Raw genomic sequence first — 13,406 nt, forward strand, 5'->3', positions numbered from 1 at the left:
TTAGCAACCGCCTTTTTTAAGACACATTAAGGCTTCAAAATTCACGAGTGGGATATTTATTGATGTACTTTATATCGATCTCTTCAGCTTGTGTTAACCACAGACCTTATTTCAGGCGTCTAACTAAAAACCGATTGACTTCCAGACGAGGGGAACCAGAAGTGCTAAAAATGCTAACTCATTTCTGGGTTTAAGGACTCATTCCTGTAGCACTCTATGGAACTCATTCATCTAAACATACTTCCAGAGAAGGGAACAACTGCAGCCAAGTCAACCAAACCATCACACGCTGTTTCTACTCATCAAGTGTATTATTAGTAGTGTTCAGAACAGATACAAAGACAGCACAGCAAACTCCCAGTTCTACCCCTTTGGTACTAAGTAAATAAGAATACAAAAAACAGCAGATAAGAATTATCAAAAAAAAAAAAAAGCATAAAAAAGGTGCAAACACGACTACATGTTAAACTACATCTCCATATGTGTAGATTACATTCAGCTTCTGACTCCAAGCCTTCGCTTCCTTTTTACCTCACACCCAACCACATAGAGAATAAAAGACAGAGTGAAACTTCTTAGAACATGGGACAAAAAAAAACAAATCATGATTCATGATTTATTTTGCATCCTGTGCAAACGTTAGGTCTGAATTGCTCCTCTACCAAGGTTGATCTAAAATAACTAGTCAGGCTAAAAGCTATGCCTTACTCATAATTACATCCCTTAAGGTTAAGTGCACTTGGGTGATCTTGCATTGAGAGTTACTGGTAAAAAGTACAGGTAAAATGAGGAATATGTCTCACTCAAATGCAGAATGTGAAAAAAACACCATGGTAAGAAAGCATTTTTTTATGATGCTGGCTTAATCTAAAATAGAGGTCTGTACATTAAAGCAGATGCGACATCCAATCACAGTTCCAGCGAGAATCCCCCCATTGCTTCCAACGTCGCTCTTGGATGGTATAGAGGAGGAGTTTTCCACTGCCGAACCAAATGGAACTAAACTGAGCCATCGTAGATCTTTGGTGGAATGGTACAGTGTAAAAATGTTCAACGGCCAGCACAGATCCAGCTCAGAGTGGAAGGTGGGACTGTCTGGAACTGGGTGGGTGTGGCAGGTTTAGTCTTTTAAGCGGAGGAGTAGATGTATTTGGTCTTGGCCAGGCCGGTCAGCTCATCCTCGTAGCGCGGCAGGCAGCAGAAGAGGACGGCGCAGCCGATGCAGAGGATGGTGGCGCCCCAGCCGAAGCCGTAGGCCCAGGTGTAGTAGTAGTGGCCCTCGAAGATCAGATCGTTGAACATGACGGGGTAGATGATCAGAGCGATGAACTGGAAAACCACTGCGGGGAGACAAAGAGAGGTGAAGTCAGACACTGACACCGATAGCAGGGTGTGAAAAAATACCTCCACACGAGTCTTTGAGAGTTACATCAACATATCGACATGGAGGTGAGTCAGTGTTAGCAGACGGTGATCAGATGGTTGCCTCTCACGACAATTCTGGAGAAAGGTGTGACACTGATTTGTCCTGTGATGCACTCTGTTGCTGTGACAGTTACGCTTTCGAGCTAAAGGCAGGGCAGGCAGTGAGTCAGGTGTGACACAACAACACAACACAAACTGTTCTATTAATCACAGGCAGGGATGCACCCGTACTGGATCAGTATCGTGACAATATTGAGTCAAATAGCTGGATCGGTGACAATGGTAACGATCTACTCAATTCAATTATATGTTTATATACTATATACATTATATACTGGAATTTGAATTCCTGTTTAAATGTTGACCAATCTGTTGCTGCAATAAGAAGGTTTACACTAGAACTGTAACTCCTGTTAATTTTGAAGATTTTTTTGCCAAGTTGTTGGTGTATGATTTATTATTTTAATAATAAAGGAAGTAAATATCTGTGTAATTACAGTATTTGTTGCATTTTCTTTTACAAAGTTTGGAAAGTGATGTTTAAGTCGAGCCTGATGTCGTCTTACACATAAAATAATGATCCCTTGATGATAATCTTGAGGTCAGAGGTCAAGGGACCCCTTTTTAAAATGGTCATGCCAGTTTTTCCTCGCCAAAATTTTGCGTAAATTTGGAGGGTTATTAAGCCTCCGTCTCGACAAGCTAGTATGACATGGTTGGTATCGATGGATTCATTAGGTCTTTCTAGTTTCATATAATGCCAGTAAATGATGCCACATTCTTTAAAATTTAGCCCGCTACAACCTCTGAAAGAGGTTAATTAAAAATCGATACAGTATCGCACCACATTATTTCGCAATAATCATGTGCATCGATATTTTCTTACCCCCCTAGTGTTGTGGCACTTTGTGGAAAAAGGTTGGCAGTGCACTTTCATCACAATAACAAGCGCAAAGTGACCATTGGATGATATCAATAAGTGTTGTCCAATGATCTGGGATGATTCATATGATCCAATAATTGTTGTGCTGGTGAGATGAAAGTACTATGGAGGGATACTGTAAGCGTGTACTTCTAATCCTATTATTATTTCTAATCTGCTTTTTCTTCCAAGACTCTGACTGATACATGAGTCATTTTGTGCCACCTGTCAGAGCCGAGTGCCAAATGTCTCTGTAGCTACAGCCATGAGATGCCGATGCAAACTACATTCAACTCCCTCCGGCACATTGAAAACAGACATCACGGCACCAACGCAGTATCACCTGTACCTGTGAATATGTCTGGCTCTGCCCCGTGTTCTCAGACTCTCTGTGGGGTGACTCAGTCAGAGTACTAAACCAGCTGTTGCCATGGTCACACCCAAACCTCGCCTTTCCCTTTTCTGCTTCATCCACTCCCTTTGTCTCATACTCCTCCTCCTTTCTACGTCAAACCTTCACACATCATCGTTAAACCTTCACACATCATCGTGTTCACCCTTTTTCTTTGGGAGTAAGGTTGGGTTTCTTATATTACTTATGACGTATCCTTTCTAAAGATATCTTAACTTTGTCATTTCCCGGCTTCCTCTTTCACTCTTCTGTTCTCACACATTCTGGACCTTTCAATGACTTTTAGTATTCGCTTGTCAAATTTAATGAACATCTGTATTTTTTTTTCAGCCGGACCATGATCAGATCAGCATTAGATGTGACAGAAAACTATCTACCACATGGTAAAAAATTAAATAAAAATAAAAAATCTATTTTAATCTCAATGGTTAGGTTCTGAAAATCACGAAATAGTACAAAAATCCTAAAATTCTTACTTGACACTCGGTATCAGAACTCATACCTTTTTGGGTACAATCAAAATGTCGATGTAGCAACAATAACTGAAACTCTTAATTAGAGAAAGTTTCAGAAAATAGTCTGTTTACTTGTTATTGCAATATATTATTGCAGCAAATTTCCCCGCTGTTGGACTAATAAAGGATTATCTTATCTCTCATCTTATCTTATTTAATCAGATATTTACTGATTCAAATCATTATTATGTCGATTTTAGACCATTTTATTTAAGCAAACCTGCTTGTGTTTGGAAAACATAAAACAGATTTGAGAACTTTCGCTTCTTCTCATCAATGTCATTGCACACATTGTACAACGACATTTGCAGTAGTTAAGTTAAGAGACGGTAGTAAAAAGAAGTGGCATATCAATAAAAAAATAAATGGCGAGTGCACTCTCTAAAGATATTATTGCACGTATACAGTTATTGCACGTTACTCAGGTTTTCAGATATCTGCCACCACCACAATGCGACTGAGGAGAAACTCATTTGTTTTGAGTGGCTCAAAACATTTGAAATGTATTTTGGAACAATTCAACAACAACACGTCTGTCTAGAAACATCGTCCCGACCGGTCAGTGTAACCCCCTGACCTTGCTGTGAAGGGACTATGAACGGACAAACCGAACACTGGCTCTAGAGAGAGCTATTCGCGTTTTTATGTTTCCTGAAGGCCACCGTAGTTCTCCGACACGCTTGTGAAACTGCGTTAACGTGAGCCGCAGAGTGCAAAACCGTAGTACCGCCAGTTGCCGTCTTTAATACAAACCCTACAAAACCTGTACACATGCAAGTAGAAACATGCTCTGAGGATGGAATATCAGTACCGGTAAAACCTGAGGCGTCTTTATCAGTTTCAGTTCATCTTTGTGTGGTAAAGGGCTAATTTCATTCTCTAACCAAGTACAATTGAAACAGGGTGATTTTGGTTATTCTTCTCATCTGACTCTGCTTCAAACATCTCTCCTCATACTTGCTGAAATGTAGAATGTTTACAGGCGTGTTCGTGTGTGTGTGTGTGTGTGTGTGTGTGTGAGTGAGTATCTTACCAACGACGATCAGCAGGACTCCTACGAGGGGCAGCAGAGTGATGTTGACCGAGCAGCACAGAGCCACGCAGGAGATGATGAAGGCGATGATGAGGATGAGGAGGCCGATGATCATCAGAGCAGCTACAGCCTGGGCCCAAGCTGGATTATCAACACAAACAAGCATACGGATTAGTTACATGCTGGCAAACGGAAATAAACTCACAGAAACCGAAAAAAGTTGTGACTTTTTTTGTGAATTTAGGAATTGAGCGGACACACACTTTTATAGTTCCAGGTTATTTTCTGTAATAAAAATGTTCATATGTTCATCCCTTGGGTGCTTTGAGGACTTTTTTGTTTTGTTTTTCAGGTTGTATTTTTATGTACAGTTAATATTAATCTCCTTAAAAGAGAATATTGACTCCACCACTTCTGAAACCAAACCTACGCCCTTGGGCAGAAGCCCAGAATGACATTATATTTTATGTATCATGCAAATTTCTGTCTGACTAGTACGTAAGTCGTTGGTAAATTTACGTACAGCATGCAGTTTTTTAAGCTTTGTTTCTGGGAATAAATGAGTCATCTGTTGTGTCTCTCTCTCTCTCTCTCACCACCAGCAGCATGAACTCTTGACGGCACATTCCACAAGGTTATTGAGGTTCTAGCTGATATGGAGAGAGAGCGAGAGAGAGAGAGAGGCAAGCTGTCTACTTGCTACACACACCACCGCCACACCCTTAACAACACTTTCCCTCGCACTCTGTTCAGACTTTCTGCAGACATGGCCTCTGTAATTACAGGAACTTGTTATGCCGATACGGTCTGAAAAAGGCAACTCCCGTGGTTGTACTGTAGATCTTTGGGCCTCAACTGATCTCAACACGGCTGCCGGTTTCTCATTTTACAGCTAAACCGTGCACTACAAGATGATTCTGAGAACAATTGAGGCGAGAAATAGGCATTACAGTAACAGAATACTGATTCATATTTGATCAGCGCTGCCTAGTTTGACCGTTTGATCGGAGTTCGCGAGTGATTGACAGCTGCTCAGAGACGGCATGGCTCCAGATCGGCTCTGATTGGTTGTTTTCCTCCGGTCTGTGAAATCTTGCAGATTTTTTTAAATATGGTAAGATCAAGCCAAGCCCGCTGTGTGCATTTTCAACATGCAGTTACACCCAATACGCTGTTATTGGATCGGCCAACACCCTAAATTATTAACACATCGTGTGTGTGTGTGTGTGTGTGTGTGTGTGTGTGTGTTCAGGTCTTGCCCTACCTGTCTAAGCCTGAGGTATTTCTCTCATCAAGCACACACACTGACGCACACCAGACTGGTTCAACTGGTTTAATTTTCTTCCCCATGTAGACGTAGGAAGTAAAACCTACTGAACGCTGCCATGATATCGCACGGTTACTCTACGATTCTGTGTATTATCGTAAGAATTAGACTATAACAAAACACAAATGAATAATATCCTCAGACCAGAGTAAACTCAGGCAAAGTCATGCAACAACGCGCAAAAAAATTATCCCTCTTCAAGATCAGATTGTCCATCAACACAACACGTAAATGATATCAGTCTTTAAATCCAGAAAAAATAGTGTCTTCGCCCAATAGATTGATGAATCTATAGGAAACAATGTTTGGCCTCTGTGGCTACCTGCATTTGGCCACGTGAGCAGATGGATCACTTCTACTTTAAGACGCTGTACAGATGAGCCCAGGCTTGTTTTTCAAGTTAAAAATGTGCACATTAATGGGCAAAACAAAGACAGGGAGGAGCTCTACTTGTTGCCTTCATATATAAAATACTTACAGTATATGTAATGGTACTTTATTATTATATCATTGCATTGTGTTGTGCTCTCATGCCTGTGTGTTCGATTCGGTTTTTGCAGCGGAATGTTCACATGTTACTTCATATACATGGTGAAAAGGTCCGGGTGTGTGCCTGAGCCTGTCCCGATCCCTCATACTTAATGCAATCCAGCTGTTCCAACATCTGCTTTCCTCTTCTGATCAAAATTGAAGAGATAAGGCTGCACCCTTTCACATTTAAACTGGAACATGTTCTAATCTGCAGCTTTACTGAAAGGCTCGTATGAATTGTACAAATGCAAACACACACCGACTCTCCCACGTACGTTGCATAAAAGCCTCAGCCAGGACAAATGTGTTTGTTCTACAGGTTTTTTTTTGGAAACCTTCAGCCCTGGTCTTATAGTCAAGAACAATATTCATCAAACGTCTTAGAAAAAGGCTTTCACACAGGCAGCAGGGATCACCTCGACACCCTGCGCTCTCCTTGAAAGAATTCTTTTAATGGGAGACCAGCTGAGCCAGCAGCTCTAGGTGGAGGAACACAGTTCCAATGGTTTAATATGCTTTGCTGTTTTTTTTGGGGGGGGGGGATCAAAACACTTCAAAATCAGTTTACAATCCTGTGACTGGAAGTCAGCGGTAGAGGTGCTAGAGAATGAGTGATGACTGTCCATTCATATAGGAGTGGGCGATATGGATTAAACCTCCTATGATGGTATCCAGTAGTTTTCAGGGTTAATTGATTAGACGATCGACAGAAATTTAAATCGGCAATCATATTTGTAATCCATTTCTAATTTTAAGTAATTTTTCAAGCAAAAATGCCAAACATTCTCCGGTTTTAGGCTCTCAAATGGGAGGATTTGCTACTTTTTTTTGTCATACATGATAGTAAACTCAATATCTTTGGATTTTGGACTGAAGGTCAGATAATAAAAGGAATCGGAAGACACTTTGACATTTTCTAGATAAAACGATTAATTGAGAAAATATCTGGCAGATTAATTGATAATGAAAATAATGGTTAGTTGATTGATTAAAATATTTAATCGCGATTAATCACAAATTTTTTTATCTGTTCAAAATTTATCTTAAAAGGAAGATTTGTATTTAAGTATTTAATACTCTTATCAACACGGGAGTGGGCAAATATGCTTGCGTTATGCAATTGTATATACTGTATATATTTATTATTGTAAATCAATCAACAACACAAAGCAATGACAAATATTGTCCAGAAACCCTCACAGGTACTGCATTTAGCATAAAACAATATGCTCAAATCATAACATGGCAAACTGCAGCCCAACAGGCAACAACAGCTGTCAGTGTGTCAGTGTGCTGACTATCATAAAGTAGGCATGTCTGTAAAGGGGAGACTCGTGGGTACCCATAGAACCCATTTTTGTTCACATATCTTAAGGTCAGAGGTCAAGGAACCCCTTTGAATATGGCCATGCCAGTTTATCCGTACCAAAATTTAGCGCAAGTTTGGAGCGTTATTTATCCTCCTTCCTGTCAAGCTAGTATGACATGATTGGTACTGATGGATTACTTAAGTTTTTTAGTTTCATATGATGCCAGTATCTTCACTCTAGCTTTAAAACAGAGCCCGCTACAACCTAAAAATCGCAAGTTTCGTTAATGCATTAAAAGAATTAGTGGTGTTAAAATTTGCGTTAACACGTTTTTATCACGTTAACTTTGACAGCCCTAATATCAATATATTGTGGGATATGGTACATTTTCAGGAAATTCAATTGAATGGATAAAATACATTTGAATGTATGTTTTCGGCTAATCCAGCAATTTAAATCAAGGTGTTTCACTGCGTTTATGCAAAAATCATACACAAATCAAATCTTGCTATGCAGCTGTTTGCTATTTTATTAGTACGTGTCATCATTTTGCCTCTCCCTTGAGCAAGGACTCATTTTAAACCAGTAATTATCTACGTTTTACACTATTTGCCAATGACGCACTCCATGTCACAGCATGAAAACATGTTTATTCCTGTTGTTTCTTTGATTCCAGCTTCCCCATGGATACAGGGAGTCCGTTTGGTCCAGTGCCAATATTCACTACGTCCTACATCCGCACACATCGACTCTACTGCTCATGTTTGTTTCCTCAGTATTTCAGTTCACCGACAAATTCCCACAAGTATTTAGACCAGAGCTGTGACTCAAGAATGCTCATGAACCTCAGGGCGAAAAATGTATCTGACATACAGCCAGCAGTGATCTGGCAGCTGCGATCGTCTTTTCTTTAACCACTTCAGTCCCGCTGAGACTCGGCCAGAACAGCAGCAGTGGACAGTTCAGACTCTGAGAGAACAAAACTACTCGATCTGAAACTTCAGATGAAACCAGAAGAAAAGGCCTGAAAATATTTTTTACATTATGGGAATCAAATAAAAACATTTGTGTTTCAGCCTCTTTAGTTCCCACTCAATAATTGTCTGTACTGCTGCTGTCACTGAGCCAAGAGGGAGGGAAGAAAGTGAAGGTCTGGACTTCTTAATTGTCTTGTTTTGTCCGACAAACTGTCCAAATCCCCTCAAAATTCAATTTGCTATCATGCAACACCAAGGAAAGCAGCAAATTCTACCATCTGAGAACCCAGAACCTCAAATCTTTGCCGTTTTTATTTGAAAATATTTCTTTCGATCAAGCCAGAGCCCAGTGCTGGCAACTCTTTTCCGAGGAAAGTAGCTAGCAGCACCAGCTCCAAAAGTCCCTAAATCTAGAGAGAAAGTCGCCAAGTTGGCTACACTGACAGTCCGTCCCTTCAGGCCTCCCTCCAAAGCCACGCCCCCAAACTTATCATGACACTGCCCCAAAAATCATCAATGAACACAAACAACGAACACGGCAACTTGTGGAAGACTCCGCTAACGCGCAATTTGGGCCGGATGAAATGATTGGACGGGCGTATTGCAGTCCTGCGACAGCCACAGATACAGGATTCTTTTTCCTTTTTTTGGTCAAAGCATTTGATTTATTGTTTGCTGTCGAGATGTAATGAGAATTTCAACAAATACGACAATTTTTTTTTTAATAACATTATCAAACCTAGCTTTGATTAACTCATCCTTGCATTCTATTTGAACGTTTTGGCTAAAGGGCATAGCACACCAATGTGCTTATCTTTGGTTCTCCATTTATTTTTGTATTTCATTCCATGTCGCTATGTAAATGTAGATGTGTTTTGCAATGTCAACACAATATTTCAGTTACTTGATTTTTCATATACAATGTCTCCTCTATCATGGATGTAAATGGGGAAAAGGTAAATACAAATTTGGTCACACAAAAAAAAAAGCTTTGCACCATATCAGATAATTGATCTAATGATTGATGGGTTTGTCAGAGGTTAACAAAGGCTCCCTTCACTCACAGTCACAACTTGAGGTGGGGATTTGACATGTTAACACTCAGGTTATGTAGTAATGACTTAAAACAATGCAGACTTTCCAGCCGCCATAACTAGCAACCCTAAAATGTTCAGGAATCGTTAGAGCTCTGATAGAAGCAAGCATACCATTGCCTATGCCTCAGGAAACGTGTACATGCCTTTTGCAGATCACAATATGGAGCTACGTGCCATTAGCTTCTCTAGCCGACCTCCACAGAGTCTGATAAGAGCAACAATACAGTCTTTGTTGGGGGAGTGTGGGAGTAGAATAACACAAATACAACCTGAGGAGGAGGAGAGGGTGAGAGAACACAAGTCTGCTCTGTTCACAGTTATTCTTCAATGTTATTTCAGTGTGAGTGTGCATCAGTGAGTTCATGAATCTTCGTTTGGACCTCTACACTGAAGGAAAATCTCATTAACAGGTTGTGTTATCAGGTCTGACAGGAAGACATCCTAAGATCTGCTTCTCATCTGGTTTTTCAGGAGCGTAGGTCACAAACTATTTTTAAAATTCTAAAGTGAGCCTGAGGTGTTTTAAAATGTTTGACCCCAGCAAACCGATACTCTCCCAAAGACTGCCTTACATACCTCAAATGTTTTATTGTATGCACTGCAAATATAGTGTCCAGTTATCAGAGTTGAATAGTCACCTCTGTTGCTATTGTACATATTTCACCTATAGTAATCATTGGTCATGAAGCAGCTTATAGAAGCTGTCTAACTGGGACTACTAACTGAGACTCAAACTTCAGCACAAATTTCAGCTTTGCTAGTTTTATTTATTTTTACACCTTATAAAACTTCAGGGAGATATTGTTTATTTATTTATTTATTTTTAATTTGCAGTTAACTTTATAAGATGCTGGGAGCGCCCTGCACTTTTTGTTTTCAGATAATGTTGAAAAGTTCTCTTTTAATTAAATATACTTTAAAGGTCCCATATTGTAAAAAGTGAGATTTTCAGGTTTTTTTATATTACAAAACAGGTTGAAGTGCTTTATAAATACGGTTAAACTATCAAAACGCTCAATATACGGAGAAATACACACTCAGAAATTGTGCGTTTGAAACAAGCCGTTAGGATTTCTGTCTATTTGTGATGTCACAAATATACAATATTTAGACCATTACACAGTTTTTAAACGTAAACATTCTAAATGTGTCCCAGTTTATTTCCTGTTGCAGTGGATGTAAATAACATCAGCTGACAGGAAGTAAACATGGACCCAAACTGTTGCCTAGCAACGCAATTCCGTTGCAATTCTGTTGAAATGAGCTAAAACGGAGCGTTTCAGACAGAGGGTAAATAGTTGTTGTAGTTAAAGCAGTACTGTAATAATGTGGTATTGGTATCAACGTGGTAAATCATAAGTAGTTGTAGTAGCATACATTGTTGTGCTTTCTGTGGAAACAATAGTTTTATGAAGTAAGGCATAAACACAGCAAGTGAGTGAATGCAGCTCTGCTGGCTGGGTGGTGTGAGGACATTAACGATGAGATTACAGTCAAGGATTGATCTGCTCGAATGCTCAAACACAATATAGAAATACCTGTTTTAAACTACTCCAATATAAATGGATGATAATGGATAATACGATAGTAATAAGCTCTATTATGGGATTTATACATTATTATTACATATTTATATATCTTAAAAAAATAAATAAAAATAAAAAACAAAGCATTCGAATAGTGACTTGGAGGTGGAGTACCATGGCAACGGTCGTAGCTTCGAAGCATTCGGGTCAGCCCGAGAAAATACTCTACAGTACCTTTGAGAAACTATGGCGATCTTTGATGGAGTTTCTAGAGGGGGAGAAATCTGCAGAAGCCTTGAATATTTGCCGATATCATAATTTATGTGCATTGTTTGTTTTTTTTTTCAATGATTTACTTATATTTACATAGGTTGCTTTTTATCTCTTTTGTACTTAGTAATGCTTGTTGTACTCTGTCAAAACATAGAATTAGATAGTGAATTTCCCATATATTTTTTTTTTATTTTTCACCATATAAATCTGAGATACTGATTTGTGCTTGCCGAGGTTCAATACACACATGGCTTGTTCCTTTAGATCCTGTGGTGCAAGAAACTGTAATAAATTCAAATTCAAAATGTACCTTAAAGGTCCCATATTGTAAAAAGTGAGATTTTCATGTCCTTTATATTATAAAGCAGGTTTAAGTGCTTTATAAATACTGTTAAACTATGAAAACGCTCAATATATGGAGAAGCACACAGCCCGTATTCAGAAATTGTGTGTTTGAAACAAGCCGTCAGGATTTCTGTCCATTTGTGATGTCACAAATATACAATATTTAGACCATTACACGGTTTTAAACATAAACATTTTACAGGAAGTAAACACAGACCCAAACTGTTGCCTAGCAACGCAATTCCGTTGAAATGCACTAAAACGGAGCGTTTCAGACAGAGGGTGAATACAGGTATATTCAGGCAGATGGTATGAGGATAATATAGTTTTTTTTTTAGCATTACAGCATGTAAACATGTTCTATTAGAAACACAAAATACAAGTATGAACCTGAAAATGAGCATAATATGGGACCTTTAAGTGCACCTAAGCTGTTTGTTTGGTGAAATATTGGAGGAGTTATGTTGAAAACTCAATAAATACACTTTCTACACTAAAAAAAACCCATTATATTTAATTGTCTTTTTCCACCTATGGCTCTTGCTGCATAGTATGAGGGTCTTTGAACTGCTTCTTTGAAGGTATCTTCTAGTTTTTCCTTGTTGGAACTATTGATGTTGAGCCCATTGAAACACTTTATGTGATATTGGTGCTATTCAAAATAAGAAATATTTCTCTTAGCATTGTAAATCCACTTATAGAAGAAGAGGCTTTTTATAGCTACAGCACCTGCATGAAATCACCCTCATTCCTCCTGTATTTGCCCAGCCAGACTGGGAAAGCGAGTGAATCATGGAGCAAAGTTCAGTCTGCCTGCCTAACAGAAAGAGAGAGTAGAAGGCCTCAGCCCTCCTCCTCCTCCTCCTCCTCCTCTTCCTCCTCCTCCTCTCATGGAGTTTGTGCCTGTAAACAGACTCAGAGGTCGAGTCCTTCAACTCTCACTATGTGAATGTTGAATGTTACATCTCAGCGACACACAATCACCTCACTACCTCTATTAACTCTCTCTATGTCATCCACTCTAGTCTTTAGTGGTCTAGGAGGACCTCTATGAGACCGTGTTTCATGTGTAGACGGTAAAAACACTAAAGACACTTACGGAACTCCATGAGCGACTCGCAGTTCCAGTTATCGTTCCTGCCTCGGCACTGCTGCCACATGCTGGCGTAGTGAGACTTGGCGTCCTCGTCCTCGACCCATCCCGATGTCGCCGCGATGGCGATAATGTCAAAAATAATGGCGAAGAGCAGCAGCAGGGGCACGATCCACCTGCACCGGGGGTAGGCGATCCCACAGCGAAACATGACCGACGAGAGGAGCGTGTAGACGGGCTGGAGACAGAGAGGAGGACGAGCTGGGTGTTTGTGTGTGAGCGGTGCGGTGCGTCCGGTTATATAGAGTCCTCCTGGAGACTTTGCGCACAGAGAGAGAGTCTGTCAGTAGGTGTGGTGTGTGAAGAGAGAGAGAGACAGAGAGCCCCACCCGAGTGTGTCATGCAACCTGTTCTGGGATGTGAAGGGTTGGGCTAATGTGTGTTCTCCAGAAGCTGAATCAGGCCCAGCCCCATTCACTGTGTCATATTACACCATGGGGGAGCCTGTTCAACCTGAATCCTGATTCCTAGTAAACATTTTTAATGATAGTAAACTTGGTGATTTTCTGATGTTGTGGATTACAACAGGTAGCTATGGACTGGCCAGTGAGTGGGCAGGG

At 40.0% G+C, this 13,406-nt stretch overlaps 1 protein-coding gene across 1 annotated transcript; it reads right to left on the reverse strand.

Annotated features, from left to right (window-relative positions):
* Positions 1-292: 292 nt before the first annotated feature.
* Positions 293-13,190, reverse strand: LOC119495461 (p53 apoptosis effector related to pmp22). The gene is made up of 3 exons (XM_037781933.1): positions 12,793-13,190; positions 4,308-4,448; positions 293-1,340 (listed from the first exon to the last, which is right to left on the reverse strand). Exons 1-3 carry the CDS (start codon positions 12,995-12,997, stop codon positions 1,129-1,131), a joined length of 558 nt encoding a protein of 185 aa, XP_037637861.1. The 5' UTR covers positions 12,998-13,190; the 3' UTR covers positions 293-1,128.
* Positions 13,191-13,406: the final 216 nt, after the last annotated feature.

Source organism: Sebastes umbrosus, chromosome 10 (genome assembly GCF_015220745.1).
Source record: "Sebastes umbrosus isolate fSebUmb1 chromosome 10, fSebUmb1.pri, whole genome shotgun sequence".
Taxonomy (NCBI): Eukaryota; Metazoa; Chordata; class Actinopteri; order Perciformes; family Sebastidae; genus Sebastes; species Sebastes umbrosus.

Coding starts and splice junctions, on each gene's coding strand:
- LOC119495461 (XM_037781933.1), bottom strand. CDS start 12,997: ATGTTTCGCTGTGGGATCGCCTACCCCCGGTGCAGGTGGATCGTGCCC. Junction 4,449..12,792: donor CGAGTCGCTCATGGAGTTCC/GTAAGTGTCTTT, acceptor TTGATAATCCAG/CTTGGGCCCAGGCTGTAGCT. Junction 1,341..4,307: donor AGTCCTGCTGATCGTCGTTG/GTAAGATACTCA, acceptor GTCTCCCCGCAG/TGGTTTTCCAGTTCATCGCT.